At 43.0% G+C, this 19,266-nt stretch overlaps 1 protein-coding gene across 1 annotated transcript; it reads left to right on the forward strand.

Annotated features, from left to right (window-relative positions):
* Window positions 1-360: 360 nt before the first annotated feature.
* Window positions 361-19,186, forward strand: LOC308333103 (myosin heavy chain, fast skeletal muscle-like; the record flags this gene model as incomplete). Its single annotated transcript, XM_080789298.1, has 41 exons — window positions 361-390; window positions 1,033-1,251; window positions 1,340-1,483; window positions 1,723-1,879; window positions 1,974-2,001; window positions 2,530-2,641; window positions 2,782-2,874; window positions 2,966-3,029; window positions 3,239-3,337; window positions 3,926-4,029; window positions 4,298-4,436; window positions 4,793-4,911; window positions 6,342-6,491; window positions 6,572-6,742; window positions 6,835-7,022; window positions 7,123-7,238; window positions 7,813-7,877; window positions 8,436-8,523; window positions 8,828-8,945; window positions 9,031-9,154; window positions 9,292-9,428; window positions 9,591-9,846; window positions 9,998-10,240; window positions 10,488-10,664; window positions 10,758-10,903; window positions 11,008-11,098; window positions 11,185-11,574; window positions 11,900-12,026; window positions 12,140-12,258; window positions 12,363-12,559; window positions 13,177-13,360; window positions 13,465-13,630; window positions 13,816-13,940; window positions 14,200-14,508; window positions 14,623-14,826; window positions 14,921-15,046; window positions 15,188-15,358; window positions 15,448-15,552; window positions 15,654-15,749; window positions 16,068-16,196; window positions 19,067-19,186. The coding sequence occupies exons 2-41, from the start codon at window positions 1,045-1,047 to the stop codon at window positions 19,184-19,186; spliced, it is 5,904 nt and encodes a 1,967-aa protein (XP_080645424.1). The 5' UTR covers window positions 361-390; window positions 1,033-1,044.
* Between the last annotated feature and the right edge of the window lie 80 nt (window positions 19,187-19,266).

Here is a 19,266-nt window from a genome sequence, read left to right on the forward strand (position 1 = left end):
CAGGGCAGCTAAAATGAATATCAAATATCTAAATACTGAATCAAGCAACTTAAAAACTGTCTGGGACGTTCACATAAGAGTATATATGATTTATTTTTTAAGTTTACTTTAATACAAAAAATAACTTGAAATTAATGTTGAATTAGGAATAAGCAAATAAAAATAACTGAATGGGCAAATATAATTAAATTGAATTGCATGCAATACTGTTGAAATCTTTTCAGATGTGTAATGCGAATTTATGAAGTGAGAGCGAGAATGTTAATATAATCTCACTTAATTCATGATTATAAATCGTATCAATCATTCAACTCATGTTAATGTCCTGTTTTTCTTTCACACATTAGGGGGTTGCACACAAGATTTCACTTCTACTGGTAGAGGGGAAAAGTGAGTGTTCATAATTATTCTATTAAGGGCCTTTCAAACGTGAAGCGATATAATACACGCCTATCGTTCATATTCAATGAGACGTGTGTTTTTGAACCGGGGAGAGCAGTCGCGGGTCAACAACGCAAACATATTTACGTGAGAGCGGTCCCGTGAATGTGTTGCGTGCGTGTTCGTTTCGTGCACAGTCACGCCCGCGACTCACCAGACCTGGATGATGCTGTTGTCGTGCCCCTCTTGAGCAGACCTGGAGGAGACCTGTCGTTGATCCATGCAGGCAACAACGTGTGCGTTCCTCGCTTCCCATTCGAAAGGCCCTTTAACCCATTCTGACCTGAGATCAGATTCATACGAGGTTTCCACGGGACACACACTGGTCTGATTAACCCATTCTGACCTGAGATCAGATTCTAAAAATGTCAGTCGTTCTTCGAATTTTTCAAAAATAGCAGACCTACAAGCTGCTATGAGCTTGTAGATCTGCTATTTTTCAATAGCTAAAGCATGACATGATGCTAAACACCAAAACGGGTTCCCGGTCAGAATGGGTTAAAGTTTAAACCTACACGAAGCTATATTAGAATAGTCTTATACTGCTATTATCCGCTCGGATCTCAAGTCAAGCTATGTGTCCGTCTACAGAAAGCCGCCACCATGAGTACGGACGCAGAGATGGAGCAGTACGGCAAGGCCGCCATTTACCTCCGCAAGCCGGAGAAGGAGAGAATGGAGTCTCAAAGTGCTCCCTTTGATGCCAAATCTGCAGCATATGTGGCGGATAAGGCCGAGCTGTACCTCAAGTGTAAGATCATCAGTAAGGAGGGTGACAAAGTCACCGTGGAGACGCTCGACAAGGGAGATGTAGGTGGATCTAAAATAAAATAGTGACATTACAACTGTAATCACACAATTATATTCTGAAGTTGTGCTTTTGTATTATTTTCTTTAGACAAGGACTGTCCCCGAGGCTGACGTCACCCCAATGAACCCTCCCAAGTATGACAAGATTGAGGACATGGCCATGATGACCCACCTCACTGAAGCCACCGTCCTGTATAACCTCAAAGAGCGTTATGCAGCGTGGATGATCTACGTAAGCTTTTCTACATGCTGAGAACAGTACCGCGTTGCACCTGTCGATATAGCAAAGAAAGAAACATAGATTACACTGAGTCTATGTTTCTTTCTTTGCTACAGAGTACAAGTTATATCGAGTGAAAACCAATTGAATAACAAATTCAAACTAACTTCTGACGTTAACTTGCTCATTAGTTGATGTGGCATGCTCAGTGTTGTATGATAGGTTAATGTTCCCTCTCTTCTCCCCTTCAGACCTACTCTGGCCTGTTCTGTGCAACTGTGAACCCCTACAAGTGGCTCCCAGTGTACGACCAGGAGGTTGTGAATGCCTACAGAGGCAAGAAGCGTATTGAGGCTCCACCCCACATCTTCTCTGTCTCTGACAACGCCTATCAGTTCATGCTGATGGGTACGTACTGACAGGACAATGTCAACAAATATAAACCTATAATGCTTTTGTACTGCATGTATCCATGACCAAAAGTTTGCTTTACATTTTACAGATAAAGAGAACCAGTCTGTCTTGATCACGTAAGTTTCCATCATCGACTAGGCATTACAAAAAGAATATTGAACACAAATTCACTGCTGACATATACACAGACCGTTGTATCAGGAAGGCCATGAACATTATGACCGACCCCTCCCACCATCTCCTTGAACTCCTGCCATCTGGTAGGAGGTTCAAGAGCCTAGGAGGAAGCACCAGCAGGCTGTCCAACAGTTTCTTCCCCCAAACCATCAGGACTCTGAACACTCGCCACATATTGCCCCAAGGATAGGATGAATAGCACTTTACACACATGCACTTTGAATGCATCAGCACTTTTTTCCTGCCAATGTTGTCTGCTCCTTTTATCTTCTTAATGTTTTTTTAACAAGGCCTTGCCTCTTTTTAATGTGTATTGTTTTTAAATGTGAAGCACCATGAGCCATGGAGAACGGTGTTTAGCTCCCCTGTATGCCCAGTGTATATTGTGGAAGTAACAATAAATCTGATTGATTGATTGATTGAAATTCACTAACTGCATTTCTCTGAATGTTTGCATTTATAACCAGTGGAGAATCCGGTGCTGGGAAGACTGTGAACACCAAGCGTGTCATCCAGTACTTTGCAACAGCAGCAAGTGCAGCGGGAGAAAAATCTGCCGCAGATAGCGGTAAAATCAAGGTATACGACATGTTTTTAACTTATGAAAATATATAATGAATTTCCACTTAAAACGTTTATATGCAATATAGCAATTCAATTTAAAATAATAGACCATAATAGACCAAATATTAAAGTGGGCGATGTCTGAAACATTCTAGGGGTCACTGGAGGATCAGATTATTGCAGCCAATCCCTTGCTGGAGTCCTATGGTAATGCCAAGACTGTGAGGAATGACAACTCCTCTCGCTTTGTAAGTGTAAATTATTTGACATTTTATGAGAAAACCTGCAATAATTCCACAATGTAGAGGAGATGCAACAAATTGTGCTGTTATCAAACAGGGTAAATTCATCAGAATCCATTTCGGCACAACGGGTAAACTGGCCAGTGCTGATATTGAGACATGTAAGTATGAAGTTCACAGATGATACATTATTATATATGCCTTCTTTTGAGTATTAGATTTTGAGTTATGTACAACCAATTATTAGCCTATGACAAGCAATCAATCAGCATTCACTTTACTTTCTGCTCCTACTGTTGGTGTGAATATTAGTAGTAGTTAGTAGTAGCATCATTATTAATATTATGAGTTAAATGTACAACCCATATAGATCTGCTGGAGAAGTCCAGAGTGACCTACCAGCTTTCTGCAGAGAGAGGTTACCACATCTTTTTCCAGATGATGACCAACCACAAACCTGAGATCATTGGTAAGTGCTGCCAGGATGAATTGATCTATCACATTGCCAAGGTTTTATCGTGGGCAACCCTTATTTTCAAGAGCATCCGTAACCGGATGTTACAATGACAAAATGCATGTGTGTGGTGTTGTAACCGGATGTTACAATGACAAAATGCATGTGTGTGGTGTCTTCATCGCTTGTTGTTCTCTAGGTCGGGGGTTGGAAAACCCGACAACGAGTAACGCAGCGACTCCTGTCGGCCGTTGAAAAACCTTAAACCAGAAACAACATTCATTGCGCCGATTTGGAGATACAGGCCATTAAAGCAGCACATATAAGTGCAAGTGGGTATGCACGCGCATCTTCACAATGGCCGCGGCCACTGTCCCACTTTGATTGTTATGCTAGCGGCAGCTAATGATTCGATCGGATCAAAACATGGATTGAAGAATATAAACCCTGGAAAACGTAGCCTACGGTTCTGGAAGGCTAGACGATTAATTTAATCCTACGGTTACTACGGTTCTGGCGGGCTCCGTGTTAATGATGCTGCAGCCAGAATATAAATGAATGAATAAAAAAAACACAATGTCACTCTTTTTAATCCCTTTTCAGAAATGTGCCTGATCTCTGACAACCCCTACGACTTCCCGTTGATCAGCATGGGTGTGATCGTTGTGGCCAGCATTGACGACAAGGCAGAGCTGGACGCCACTGACGTCAGTGATTATTATTATTTTAATATTTCCAATACTCACTGTGCACTGCAGGCAGTTGCTCTGCAGAATGGATTTTCTAATGCAGTGGCTCTCAAAGTCTTCAGACCCCCCAAAATAATCCTATTTGAACTGGGGTATTAATAGGTCTCAACAGTCCTTAAATTGTCACTTTAGAAATGACAGTTGAGTTGTGCACAGTTTTACAGGACGTTTGTTAATGTAGCGTTAAGCTCAATCGTCTGAACACATCTCTGCTTATTGACATCAGGAAGCTATTGACATCCTGGGCTTCAACGGTGAGGAGAAACAATACATCTACAAGTTCACCGGTGCAGTGATGCATCATGGAGTCATGAAGTTCAAGCAGAAGCAGCGTGAGGAGCAGGCTGAACCTGACGGCACAGAGGGTGAGCTGATCTTTATTTATAATAATAGTAGTAGTAGTAGTTTATTATTATTAGTAGTGGTAGTAGTAGTAGTAGTAGTACTAGTAGTATTTATCATTATCACAGAGGGCGAGCTGCATCTTCAACTAAGGAATGAAAATGACGCATACATTGTCACAAGTATTGCATTATTTTACTTATAGTTATAGCCTATTCTAAATGAACTAAGCTGAATATAGTTTAGACTGATGGTAATTGGTTTATCTCTATGCACCCGACCTAACCTTGTGTTTACCTTGCTTTCTGCAAATTGCTCTGTGGAATTAGTTTAAATGCATTAAACGCATTGTAAATCGCAAATTGTATGAACATTTCAGAGGCTGACAAGATTGGCTACCTGTTGGGAATCAACTCAGCAGAGATGCTTAAAGCATATTGCTACCCCAGAGTGAAAGTTGGAAATGAGTTTGTCACTAAGGGACAGACTGTGCCACAGGTGAGTAGTACATGATTTCCATGTTCTGATTGCATACACTGATGTACACGCCTTATATGCTCAACACAGCATACACAGTGGCGTGCACAGATATACACTAGGGGCCCTTTTCCCCTTTTTTTCCTTTTATGCAGCAATGTTCCCTTTTGGAAAATAAAATTGTACAGTGAGTGTACACTGTACAGTATGTGGACCATGGTGACATTGATCAATTCTTGATTAAAAAAAAGCTTCCAATATATTATTTAGGCCCCAACATCTATAAATATCACGCTATTAAGGCAACCGGCCGGTTCCACGCGCTGCACAAGGTGCCCTTTTTCACTTGAGCACCTGCCCCTCTAAAAGTCTGTGCACGCCTACTGAGAATACACCATTAGAACCATGCCCGGACTTGCCACTTGACGTACAGGGCAAATTGCATTCATATTTTTTAGCTCATGGAGGGATGTTAAGCGATGGTATTAGGGCTTGTTTGTTTGTGTGTGTCTCGACAGAGTGGGGCAGTAGAGAATCTGCTATCTGCTTACCGGTTGTGGTGGGACGGTCTGGGCCAAATGTCGTATTTTTGACCCAGTCCAGCCCTGATTAGAACTCTAATATATTTTTAAGTTATGTCCAGACTGTCTTCTGTAAATAACATGACATTAGTCAAATTGATTAAAATGTATTTATTAAATATTTGATGATGACAAAACAGAATGCAGAAACATGTGAGGTTCCATGCACATCTGATCTGACACGCTATTTTAACAGTATTGTTAAAACCACTGTGTATCCAACCATACAACCCCTCCCGCTCACTCAGAACAACCGTCCTTCCCTAAAACACCCGGGACAGACTCTTCTCCCTAAAACACCCAGGACAGACTCTTCTCCCTAAAACACCCGGGACAGACTCTTCTCCCGTCTTGGCTTCCCACCAGTGGAATGAACTCCATTGCAGTTATAATTGCAGAATCGCTCCCAGTCGCAGTATTCTGAAGACTCACCTCTTCACACTGGATCATCTTATAGCCTGTATAGCACTTGCCCTAGACTCGCCTCTTCACACTGGATCACCTTATAGCCTGTATAGCACTTGCCCTAGCCTTGACGACCTTGCAGGCTTATGCAAAGACTAAAATGTCATTTAGACGTTGTCACGTGGACAGATGCCAAGTTCATCTGTAGACCTGGCTGGCATCCTATCATGTGTATAGTTTAATGTACAGGTTTTCATGTTGTTTTAGATTATACTGTTAAGACTGAGGCTAGGTTGGTGGTTTACCTCGGTTCCTATAGATTACTATTGCAATGCATTTGATGTATTACCTCATGATTTGATTTCCTTGTTTACTGTCAATCCCTCAGTGTCTGCTAAATGCCTAAATTGTTAATAGTAAATTGTGTAATTCACACCATTACTAATAATGTTCCTATTTCATTAGGTCGCTAACTCAGTGGGTGCCTTGGCCAAGTCCATCTATGAGAAGCTGTTCTTGTGGATGGTCATTAGGATCAACGAGATGCTGGACACCAAGCAGCAGAGAAACTTCTACATTGGTGTGCTGGACATCGCTGGTTTTGAAATCTTTGATGTAAGTGTGGACTTTTTTTTCAAGTGGGAGACAATTATATTTTGTCACGATTATTGGGCTAATCATGTTTCCACCCACAGTTCAACACCCTGGAGCAGCTGTGCATCAACTTCACCAATGAGAAACTGCAACAGTTTTTCAACCACACCATGTTTGTTCTGGAACAAGAAGAGTACATGAAAGAAGGAATTCCCTGGGATCTCGTTGACTTCGGCATGGACTTGGCTGTCTGCATTGAGCTCATTGAGAAGGTATTAATTAGGCCTCTACATATTTTGTGCTTTATGGACATGATGTTAATATTATTGTTTTTGTCATCGTCTCCTTTATCTCCTTTACAAAGCCCTTGGGCATCTTCTCCATCCTTGAAGAGGAGTGCATGTTCCCGAAGGCTTCAGACAAAACCTTCTGTGACAAGTTGCACGGCACGCATCTTGGAAAGTGTAAAGCCTTTGAGAAGCCAAAGCCCGCCAAAGGCAAGGGCGAGGCCCACTTCTCCCTGGTCCACTACGCTGGAACTGTGGACTACAGGTTAGCAGAACCTTATATAATATATGTTAGTATGTCATATGTTATGTTACTTTTACTGTAAGTTATAAACCTAACCTAACCTAACCTCTGTGGACTACAGCATCACAGGATGGCTGGAGAAGAACAAGGACCCGCTGAACGACTCTGTGGTGCAGCTGTACCAGAAGTCTTCAATTAAAGTGCTGGCTGTGTTGTATCCTGCTCCTGAGCCTGAAGGTATGTAGATTAATATGAATAATATGACATAATGTTTTCTATGCTCCTCCTTTGCCTGATGGTGTTGTCATGGTGTGCTGAGCAGCAGCGAGCACACTATAGACAATTTATCCCCAAAACTTTGGCACCTTACCCCTTCTACATGCTTTTCAACCTGTAAACAATTCAGCTTAATGAGCGTTGCGCCTGTCAGACATGCACAGAGCCAGTTCTGTCAACTGCTGCTCACCCTCCACCACCACCCCAGCTACCACCTGTTGTTTTGGATCTGCTGTTTATGTACGGGGGATTCGGAGTCCCTGTGGTCGGGACTGATGCGCTTCATCAGTGTACATAGAAATGAGATCCAATTCACTGACAAACCATAATAAATGTATTGCTCATTTTACATTCAATAAATATTCTATGCATGCGTGAGTTGTCCCGACAGAACTGAATAAGCGAGCCCACATTAAATCAGAAACAATATTTTCAAGTTAATTTATTCTTGTTCAGACCTTTGGTTCAACCTTGGTTGTTGATGAAGTGCTATAGAAATAAACTTTTATTTGATGATTCTATGGAATATAAACAGATAATACAAAGAAGGGAGGCAAGAAGAAGGGTGGTTCCATGCAGACCGTGTCTAGTGCTTTCAGGGTAAGAACATTTATTCATTATTATCAACATTAGATTTCTGTTAGAATGAGGCATTATTATTATTATTATTATTAACATGATCTATGTAAGAAATAGGCAATGTTGGAATTAAAAATGTTCTGTATCACCAGTTGTGAGCTTGTAGATCAGATATCTTTGAATGGCTGAAGTTTAAAATTGTGCTGAAGTGTTTAATGTACAGTATATGTTTTAGTACAATCTATATCGAATCTGTAGTGTAACTAGTATATAAAGTGTTCAAATATTTATAGTGGAGGAAAAAGTACAACATTGTATCACTTTTTGAGTGGTAAAACCACTCCAAGGAACAGCAATATCTGTGTTAACCTATGTATGTTACTATGAGTACCAGTAGGGGCAAAAGTGGTGCTGTTGTGCCAAAAACAGAGAGAGAGAGAGAGATAGTGCTGCATTGTTGCCTGCTAATGAGAGACGGAGAGAGACAGAGAGAGGGGTAGGGGGAGAGGGGAGTTGCACCACTCAGTTCACACGGGTGTGGTTTTAAAAAGCCTACTTGGATCTTTTATTTCTCAATAGGCAAACTTGGGGTTGCTGATGACCAACTTGAGGAGCACTCATCCTCACTTTGTGCGTTGCCTGATTCCCAACGAGTCCAAGACTCCAGGTAAACACAGGGGAAAACTCATACATAAACAAATTCTGTCATAAACATTCTGTCTGGAGTCTCTGAACTGTATGGAGCTCACCTGTTATGACATCCTATGTTGACCTCTTCAAACCCTGTACACTCAAGACATGCTCCTTATATGGGAATTACAGAATTCATTCCATGTTTATCTGATCCCCCATGCCAAAGCGCCAGCGCTCGCCCAGCAGTCTGCCGTCAACGAGGCGGAAGTGTGAAAGGGCGAGGTCGCTTCTCGCCCGCAGGCGTCCTACTGGTAATAATAATATTAACATCTTTACAGGCTTGATGGAGAACTTCCTGGTCATCCACCAGCTGAGGTGTAACGGTGTGCTGGAGGGCATCAGGATCTGTAGAAAGGGCTTCCCCAGCAGGATCCCATACGCTGACTTCAAGCAGAGGTATTCATTCCTTCTTCCAGAAGCTTTTAGTTCCAAACCTATTAACGGGAGGGACACAAAATGACCATGAACTTCTGCAAAACAGGTACAAAGTACTGAACGCCAGCGCATGTCCCGATGGCGCATTCATGGACAACAAGAAAGCTTCAGAGAAGCTGCTTGGGTCCATCGACGTTCCCGTTGATGAGTACAAGTTTGGACACACCAAGGTAAATACACTGGTTTGACATTATCGATACACCAATTTGAATACACTACTGTGTATCTGGATTAACATATGCATGGGATAAAAGTTGATTTTACAGTCGTTTACTTACAGTTACAGTCTTTGTAACGTTGTGTTCAGGTGTTCTTTAAAGCTGGTCTGCTGGGGACACTGGAGGAGATGAGAGATGAAAAGCTGTTTGCTCTGGTCACCATGACTCAGGCTCTCGCACGAGCTTTCCTCATGAGGAAGGAGTTTGTCAAGATGATGGTCAGAAGGTACAATGAAAGCATAATTTATTATATCATTTGTAAGTACACTTAGCCTACTATTCCATTCAATTATGTTATAGTGTTATAACTCACTATAATAGAAGTGTATACCGTACTACTTCCAACTCTGTCCACAATCATGACACAGTTCAACCGTTTTTTCCACAGAGAGGCCGTTTTCACCATCCAGTTCAACCTCCGCTCGTTCGTCAATGTGAAGAACTGGCCATGGATGAAGGTCTACTACAAGATCAAGCCTCTCCTGCAGAGCGCCGAGACTGAGAAGGAGCTGGCCAACATGAAGGAGAACTACGAGAAGATGACGATTGACCTGGCTACTGCCCTGACTAAGAAGAAGGAACTAGAGGAGAAGCTAGTGGGTCTGACGCAGGAAAGGAATGGCCTCCTGCAGGCATCGTCATCAGTAAGTATACTGGACATTTTACAAGTCCCTCCCTCAGATGACAAAGCTGTTCTTTTTCCACACGAGTCTTTTACAGTAGTAGTCTAAAAGAATGTCTTTCCCAGAAGAAATGCTGACATGTTTCCTCCCTTGTGTTTTCATTGACAACCAGGGAGACGAGGCTCTGAATGATGCTGAGGAGAGGTGTGAGGGTCTTATTAAAAGTAAGATCCAGTTGGAGGCAAAGCTCAAAGAGACGACTGAGAGACTGGAGGACGAGGAGGAGATCAATGCAGAGCTGACGGCCAAGAAGAGGAAGCTGGAAGATGAATGCTCTGAGCTCAAGAAGGACATCGATGACCTGGAGCTCACCTTGGCCAAAGTGGAGAAGGAGAAGCACGCCACTGAAAACAAGGTTCATGATCATAGACAAACCTCCTATCTCCATATTGAAACCTTTTGTGTTTTCCGTAAATTAAAGCCCTACTTTATCATATGACAGCGTCACACACAGAAAAATAGAAATATCAGATCAACAAGCTTGTCAATCTGCTACTTTGGCTCTTTTTGGATGTTAATCTTGACAAGTTTCCACGCACGACAGAGACCAAGTGCAATAATGATCTATTCCATGACAACACATTGTGTTCTGCTTCTATCAGGTGAAGAACCTGACTGAGGAGATGGCCTCTCAAGATGAAGGTCTTGCTAAGCTGACCAAGGAGAAGAAGGCACTCCAAGAGGCCCATCAGCAGACCCTGGATGACCTGCAGGCAGAGGAAGACAAAGTCAACACTCTGACCAAGGCCAAGACCAAGCTGGAGCAGCAAGTTGATGATGTGAGTGTTACCAAAGTGAAGCACATGTTTTAATACATTATATGTTTATTGTTTCACTGAATTATGTCTTACACATAATGTATCATTGTGCAGCTGGAAGGTTCTCTGGAGCAAGAGAAGAAGCTCCGCATGGACCTGGAGAGAACCAAGAGGAAGCTTGAGGGTGATATGAAACTGGCCCAGGAAGCCGTCATGGATCTGGAGAACGACAAGCAACAGTCTGATGAGAAGCTTAAGAAGTAATGTGGACAAACTATATGAATACTTCATATTAATAATAATAACAAAATGAAATGACAAGGACAGAAACTATGGCTAAAATATGATGTACTGTATTCCACAGGAAGGACTTTGAAGTATCCCAGCTTCTGAGCAAGATTGAGGATGAGCAATCTTTGGGGGCCCAGCTGCAGAAGAAGATCAAGGAACTCCAGGTATATATTTTTCTCCATCTTCTTTAAAATCATTGATAATAAGTAAGTGTGAATTAGGATTTTAACATGTCCATTCATTTGAAAAGGCTCGTATTGAAGAACTGGAGGAGGAGATCGAGGCAGAGCGTGCTGCTCGTGCTAAGGTTGAGAAGCAGAGAGCTGATCTCTCCAGGGAACTTGAGGAGATCAGTGAGAGGCTGGAGGAGGCTGGAGGAGCCACCGCCGCTCAGATCGAGATGAACAAGAAGCGCGAGGCTGAGTTCCAGAAGCTGCGTCGTGACCTCGAAGAGTCCACCCTGCAGCACGAGGCCACCGCTTCTGCTCTCCGTAAGAAACAGGCGGACAGCGTCGCAGAGCTGGGCGAGCAGATCGACAACCTCCAGCGCGTCAAGCAGAAACTGGAGAAGGAGAAGAGTGAATACAAGATGGAGATCGATGACCTGTCCAGCAACATGGAGGCTGTTTCTAAGGCAAAGGTATGATGGAATGCCTTTGTATAATATAAATCTTATTACAGTAAACATAGCATAATGTTTGGCTAGTTTCAACGAAGCTTTCCCCACATTAACAGAAAAGACACTAGTATAGCCCCCTGGGGGACTCTGCATCAACCATATGGGTTTAAGTGGTTAATAGTTAGATAAAACAGTGCAGTGCTGTTCTCTCCTCATAGCTAATGATGGCCAACCCAGTGATGCATAAGAAAAACATCTCCAACAGGACTGGCTTTACTGTTCAAACCGAAGCAATGAACCAATCAGAAAAAGAAGATGATTGAATTTGTCCAATGTTCATTTGCAGGGAAATCTTGAGAAGATGGCTCGCACCCTTGAGGACCAACTTAGTGAAATCAAGGCCAAGGCTGATGAGAACTTCCGCCAGCTCAATGATGTTGGAGCTCAGAAAGCGAGACTGTTGACAGAGAACGGTAAATGTTCATCTTGAAGTTTACTTTGTCTACAAGGTTTGTTCATGGTAGCAAATTGACCATAGTTTGAATATTTGTTCATTTCAAACAAATCATCTCCAATTCCTACCTAGGTGAGTTTGGTCGTCTACTGGAGGAGAAGGAAGCTCTCGTCTCTCAGCTCACCAGAGGCAAGCAGGCCTCCACCCAGCAGGTTGAGGAGTTGAAGAGACTCGTTGAAGAGGAGGTTAAGGTGAGGAACAGACACCCTATTTAATCCTAGTTTATGTTTTTGTATTTTTTGTATTTTTTTATTTGTATCCAGCTGACATTATTTTGTCGTTTTTCGTCTGACAGGCAAAGAATGCCCTTGCCCATGCTGTGCAATCAGCTCGCCATGACTGTGACCTTCTGAGGGAACAGTTTGAAGAGGAGCAGGAAGCCAAGGCTGAGCTGCAGCGTGGAATGTCCAAGGCCAACGCTGAGGTGTGTCAGTGGAGGAGCAAGTATGAGACTGACGCTGTCCAACGCACTGAGGAGCTGGAGGAAGCTAAGTAAGTCATCAGTGTTTCTACACCAGGGTTTCTCAAACATTATTTTTGTGTCGAGGACCCCCAAATTGATACTTGGCCGTGGACCACCCTCTGCAAAGTTGTTCTTCCAGGGATGCCCGCAGGAGAGAGTATTTACGTTAAATAAAACGAATTCCAATCAGTTTGAAAAACATCCATGTGTTCAGTAGTTAGACCGCTTTGAAGATTAAATGGTGGTCGTGCCAAAAAATGGAACGATACACGGAAGATAAACATGAGGAAGAGCAAAACGTCTCTTGCGTGGAAGAGGGTGGGAGGAGATATTTTGCAACCACGTGTATCCTTGCGTCTCCCTGCACAGGGGGCCATAGGTCATGGGTTAGCCAAGAGTGCCACCTAGTGTAAGAATAAAAAAACATCAAATATACAATGTTCTTGGCAGGGAGGGACATTGAAAAAAAGATGTCCAAAGACTTTATTGGCAGCGAGTTAACTTCCTCAGCTGGGGACCCCCTGGATCCCACCAAGGACTCCTGGGGGACCCCGAGGACCCCACTTTGAGAACCAATGTTTTACACTGACAGGCACCACTAAATATTGCCCACAATCATTTGATTCCATTCAACACTGACCAACAGGAAGAAGCTCGCCCAGCGTCTTCAGGAAGCCGAGGAGCAAATCGAGGCTGTGAATTCCAAGTGTGCCTCTCTGGAGAAAACCAAACAGAGACTCCAGGGTGAGGTGGAAGACCTCATGGTTGATGTGGAGAGGGCCAACGGTTTAGCCGCCAACCTCGACAAGAAACAGAGGAACTTCGATAAGGTGCTTTGACATTCATTATTTTAAAATAAGTGTGGTTAATGACACATGCTGTGCAGGTCCTTAAAGTGGGGCAAAATGACACGTTTCATTACATTACTGTGCAGGTCTTGGCAGAATGGAAGCAGAAGTTTGAAGAGGGACAGGCAGAACTGGAAGGAGCTCAGAAAGAGGCTCGTTCTCTCAGCACTGATATGTTTAAGATGAAGAACTCCTACGAGGAGTCTCTGGACCAACTGGAGACCATGAAGCGTGAAAACAAGAACCTGCAACGTGAGTCTTTCTTTTGATAGCAGTTCATATTTTAGCTTCAATATTGTTTTGCAAATTTCTTCTGAGCCAAAGGCTTATGTTGTTAATGTTGTGGATTAAAGGCTACACCAACTTTATTCAAATGCAACTATGCAGTACTCTGAAAACGGAAAAGTTCCTAAGTCATTATTTTCAATCCACTGCAGAGGAGATCTCAGACCTGACTGAACAGATCGGTGAAACTGGAAAGAGCATCCATGAGCTGGAGAAGGGCAAGAAGCAGGTGGAGACAGAGAAGGCAGAGATCCAGACAGCCCTGGAGGAAGCTGAGGTAACGCTGCAGAACAATGCAATTGTCTATAGTGCAGCGACCCCACATAAGTGACTTTAAGCGAGCTAGCTTCTCTTAGCATTGTCCATGATGTTGCGTGCCGGACTGGTGAGCTGGCGATCCGCGTTTGATCCCAGCTCAGGCCTGAAAATTAAGATCTTACCTCCTATGCCAAAGCACCAGCGCTCACCCAGCAGTCTGTTGTCACCTAGGCGGATGCGTGCATGCACTGATATTTTTATCCTGTATTACATTTCAGGGTACTTTGGAACACGAGGAGTCCAAGATTCTTCGTGTGCAGCTGGAGCTCAACCAGATCAAGGGTGAGGTCGACAGGAAGCTGGCAGAGAAGGATGAAGAGACGGAGCAGATCAAGAGGAACAGCCAGAGGGTCATTGACTCCATGCAGGGAACTCTGGACGGTGAGGTCAGGAGCAGGAACGATGCCCTGAGGGTCAAGAAGAAGATGGAGGGAGACCTGAACGAGATGGAGGTTCAGCTGAGTCACGCCAACCGCCAGGCTGCTGAGGCCCAGAAGCAACTGAGGAACGTCCAGGGACAGCTTAAGGTGCAAACCATAGTAGTTTGTTAGACAGACACATCTTCAAACAGAGGAGCTGCTCTGAAAAAATGGTCACATTCTGATGTTTCTCCTCACCACTTCAAATGTGATTTCATTTAGGATGCCCAACTGCACCTTGACGATGCTCTCAGAGGCGGAGAAGACCTGAAGGAGCAAGCTGCCATGGTGGAGCGTAGGAACGGCCTCATGGTGGCAGAGATCGAGGAGCTGAGAGTGGCTCTGGAACAGACAGAGAGAGGCCGCAAAGTGGCTGAGCAAGAACTGGTAGATGCTAGTGAGCGCGCTGGACTGTTGCACTCTCAGGTACGCAAGTTAATTTAAAAAAATCCAATATTCAGAATTAAACATATATATAAACAACAATATATTATATTGTTCAACTGAATCTTTATTTCAGAACACAAGCCTTTTGAACACCAAGAAGAAGCTTGAGGCTGACCTGGGCCAGGTCCAAGGTGAAGTGGACGACTCTGTTCAAGAAGCAAGGAATGCTGAGGAGAAGGCCAAGAAGGCCATCACTGATGTAAGTTAGGATGCCCTACCATTATCAATTAGTGTACTGTTAACATACTTATCTATTAGTATACTATTAACATACTTAGATATTAGATATCCTCATGTCATGCTTCATAATAACACAATACAATGCAACATGACTTTCCAGGCTGCTATGATGGCCGAGGAGCTGAAGAAGGAACAGGACACCAGCTCTCACCTTGAGAGAATGAAGAAGAACCTGGAGGTCACAGTGAAGGACCTGCAGCACCGTCTAGATGAGGCTGAGAACCTGGCCATGAAGGGAGGCAAGAAGCAGCTCCAGAAACTGGAGGGCAGGGTAAGGTGTAGTTTACTTCAACACGGCTTATAGTCATAGACAATGACATATGAAGAGATAACCTCATAATGTATCATTCAACTGTGAAGGTGAAGGAGCTGGAAGCAGAGGTCGAAAATGCAGGGAAAGGTGGAGCAGACGCCATTAAAGGTGTCCGCAAGTACGAGAGGAGAGTGAAGGAGCTGACATACCAGGTACTGTCTACCATGTTCACTTTAATGACCATCATTCCTCTGACAAAAGGAATTGACTGCACGAGCATACAACTAATGTTATGAATTCACTCTGACTTCAGACTGAAGAGGACAAGAAGAATGTTGCCAGGCTTCAGGATCTGGTGGACAAACTGCAGCTGAAGGTGAAGGGCTACAAGAGATCGGCTGAGGAAGCGGTAAGACACATTTACATGGTGATGAATGTTCCCTTGAGGCTGCCATGGCCATAGTACTGTTGGCATAGTTAGTAAGGTTAGTAATGGTCGAACTAACCGGAGGTCGTACCAATGCCACAGCCATGATCACACCATTCCAATGAGAACCTGTCCATCCTCATTCTCATTCATAATGGTCCCAATGCACTCACACCGGATGGTCCACTGTTTAAGCCACAACCACACTTTACAATTTTCTGACATTGTATTGTTTGGATTATAATTGCAAGCTCCTCTTTTCAAAAACTGAGGCTTTGAACCATCTCTATCATATTGTAGGAGGAGGCAGCCAACTCTCACCTGACCAAGTGTAGAAAGGTTCAGCATGAGCTGGAGGAGGCAGAGGAGCGTGCCGACATCGCTGAATCCCAGGTCAACAAGATGAGAGCTAAAGGTCGTGACGCCAAGGTAATACATGTTCAATCATTTTATTAAGATGATTATCTCTAACTAAGATTAAACTATCAGAATAATCTTCATCATCACATCACAGTTTTACAAGTAAAAAAGTAGGTGTAATTTGTTTTTGTGCATAGTCCTAAGAACTAAATATTTTCTAAAGGTACTAGTTTTGATGTTTAATAGTATATTCCTCTCTTTTACAGGGAAAAGATGCTGAATAAGTTATCCAATTCAAGTCACCGTGAAAAGTCATAAAATATGACCCATTGTATTAAATAAATGTTGCAACAAAATAATGTTGTTGTTTCTTGTATTCATTCAGTCAGTCAGGTTTGTCAGAGTATTCCAACTCACATGTCTGTCCACTAGTATTTTGTAAACCCATTGCAGTGTATTTTGTTTTCCATTTCCAAAATGTCAAGTAAGACCAAACTGACCGACTGATAATTGATATCATGTGAGCGGTCAAACTAGGGGTTTGATTCTGATTCTGACATACAGAACCTTTTTGGGGGGACATAGAACCTGGGGAACATAGAACGTAGGGAACATAGGGAGGACCCCTGCCCGGATACTTCTCAGTAGGCCAATAGAGCGTCGCAGTACCAGCCCCCTCGAGAGACCTGGAAAATAAATCCCGTTAATTTTCCTCATAGGCTTTTCGGAAAGTATTTATTTAAAGACGTTTACGCCGCGGGCAAAGCCAACTCTTGTCGTGACATGAGAAATCGTGAAATGAGAAATGAGAAATCACAAGAGATCTGTTATTTTAATGGTAATATTCGGTATCCGGGACATGCACAGAGAGGGCCCATTTGGACAATAGCGAAAATAGCAGATCTACAAGCTCACAACAAGTCATGCTGCGACGCGTTGAGAGCTTGTAAATCAGCTATTTTCGGGGCGCAACCCTGCACTCTTTAGCTAGTGGAGATGCGGTGTAACGACATGGATTTCTAAACTAATTTGTTCAATGTAAAATACTGTGTAAACTTTCAGGAGACTTCAGGGGGGGAAAAAAGCAATTCTCCTGAATGCTGCCTTCCGGCATATGCATTTCTTTCACCATGTAGTAAATGCTGCATGTGTGGTCTGGAAAGGGCAGTTGTTTTACAGATGGGTAAAAAAAGGGCAGGGGCTGAAGCCAACTTTGATGTCTGTGTGCACGTCCCTGTTCGGTAGCATTCATCTGGACATAGTTAAGGGGAAGGTCATTGCTGCTACTGTCCTGCAGCCTTATCACTGAGGAGAGTACAGCCTTTAAAGTTTAAACCGAATTCCCTCAGCCCTGCTTTCTTAGAATGGTGGTATAATAGCTCCCCCTGCAGGTTATACAACATCCATACATACAGGAGTCCAAAAACACTGTCCACCTCATCAACAGAGGTGGACAGCTTGAGTACTCGACCGCATGCAGTACTTGAGTAGCCTAAGAGTTTCTTTTTTTAAATTTATCGTCTACTCAGGCTTATGTGAACAGCCCAAAAGTACAAAACCATGGCACCTATATCAGTTTTTAAGTTGCTTGATTCAGTAATTAATTATATATTTGATATTCATATTCGCCTCCTATATGCGATACTTAAGAAATGCTTCACTGCAAAGAGAAGATCATGTTAGGGGCCAAATACACACTACTAAATCACTATACTATAGCCACATATCACATACAACTGGTTTGCACAAAACAATAAACTAAATAAACCTAAACTAAATCAAATAATGGACGAAAAGAGCAGATCGAGGCAAACCGGATCGAGCTTTACAACAATATAGCAGTGCAACTGCCATACCTCTATCTATGGTAAATGGTGCCTTTATAGGCTTTAGGGCCTTTATCCAAGCCAAGTACTTTACAGAGATTGTGCATTACGTTCACTCATTCACACACCGATGCTGAAGGCAAGGCACCAATCTGCAGACTTCAGAGGACCCACTGCAGGGGAGAGGATGGCACAGTCAGTCAGTAGTGCTGTCGCCTCACAGCTAGAAGGAGTTTGCATGTAGACACATACTGTACACTTCCCCCCCCCGCACACACACCCGCCCTCGTAACCCTGAAATGTAGTGTACGGAGAATATAATATAATCATCATCATCATCATCATCATCATCACCTTTATTTATACTCGGAAATACAGTTTAGCCGAGGTTACAATACACAAAATACAGTAAAAAACAATACCATCCAACACAATACCTTATAAATCAGGATCAATTACAAAGGAACTGTATGCAGAACAACCAATCAATCAAATAAAACAAATCAATTGAAGCAGGAGCAATCACGGTGAAAAATGTTCTGGAGCATTCCTTTGAACTGACCGAAAGATGGCAGGGGGCTCATTCCACGAAGTTGGGCCACTGACAGAGAAAGCTGCGTAATATATTGCGTTTTGTGTAGTTGAACCATGGTCATACATTTTCTCTTAGCAAAATGACAAGGTTTGATCATAGGGGGAGCTGTGGGGCTTAAGGTATGTGAGCAATAGTTCCAGATATAGTTCCAATTCCAGGAAGTGAACTGGAAGTGAACAAGGAACAGGAACACTTAGAAAAATAATCACTTGCAGAGGATGTCTTGACAGAAAGTAGCTCATAACATCTCTACGGTGGATTTTTATGAAAAACAAGCTCGGCAGATTGAAAGAGGATAATTCAAGCTTGTACTACAGCTGCAATGTTGGTGAGTTTAACGTAGTTTAAGACAAGCATATCGCAAACCAAAAAAGACGAGTGGAGAGTCAATGGAGGGTATTGCAACTCTAGATTCATCACATTATAAAAAAAATATAGAGTTGCAAATTGCGGCTAAGCTTCTCCATTACTTGACCGAATCTTACTGACTTCAGTGTCTTTTCCGTGTCTTTTCTCAGTCCCCACATGTGGGGAGTGATCGATCAACTTTAAACTTTGTCCAGTCCTTAGTGGGTGGAGGAGGACTGTTGATGGTTGTCCATGTTTATCTCGAGGAGCAGGTGGACTTCAGTGTGTGAGAGCTGCTATATCAGAGCTTTGCAATGGGTTTACAAAATGGTATATATATATATATATATATATATAGTCATAGTGGGCA

Source organism: Protomyctophum bolini (assembly GCF_963924005.1).
Source record: "Protomyctophum bolini genome assembly, chromosome: 18".
NCBI classification, from domain to species: domain Eukaryota; kingdom Metazoa; phylum Chordata; class Actinopteri; order Myctophiformes; family Myctophidae; genus Protomyctophum; species Protomyctophum bolini.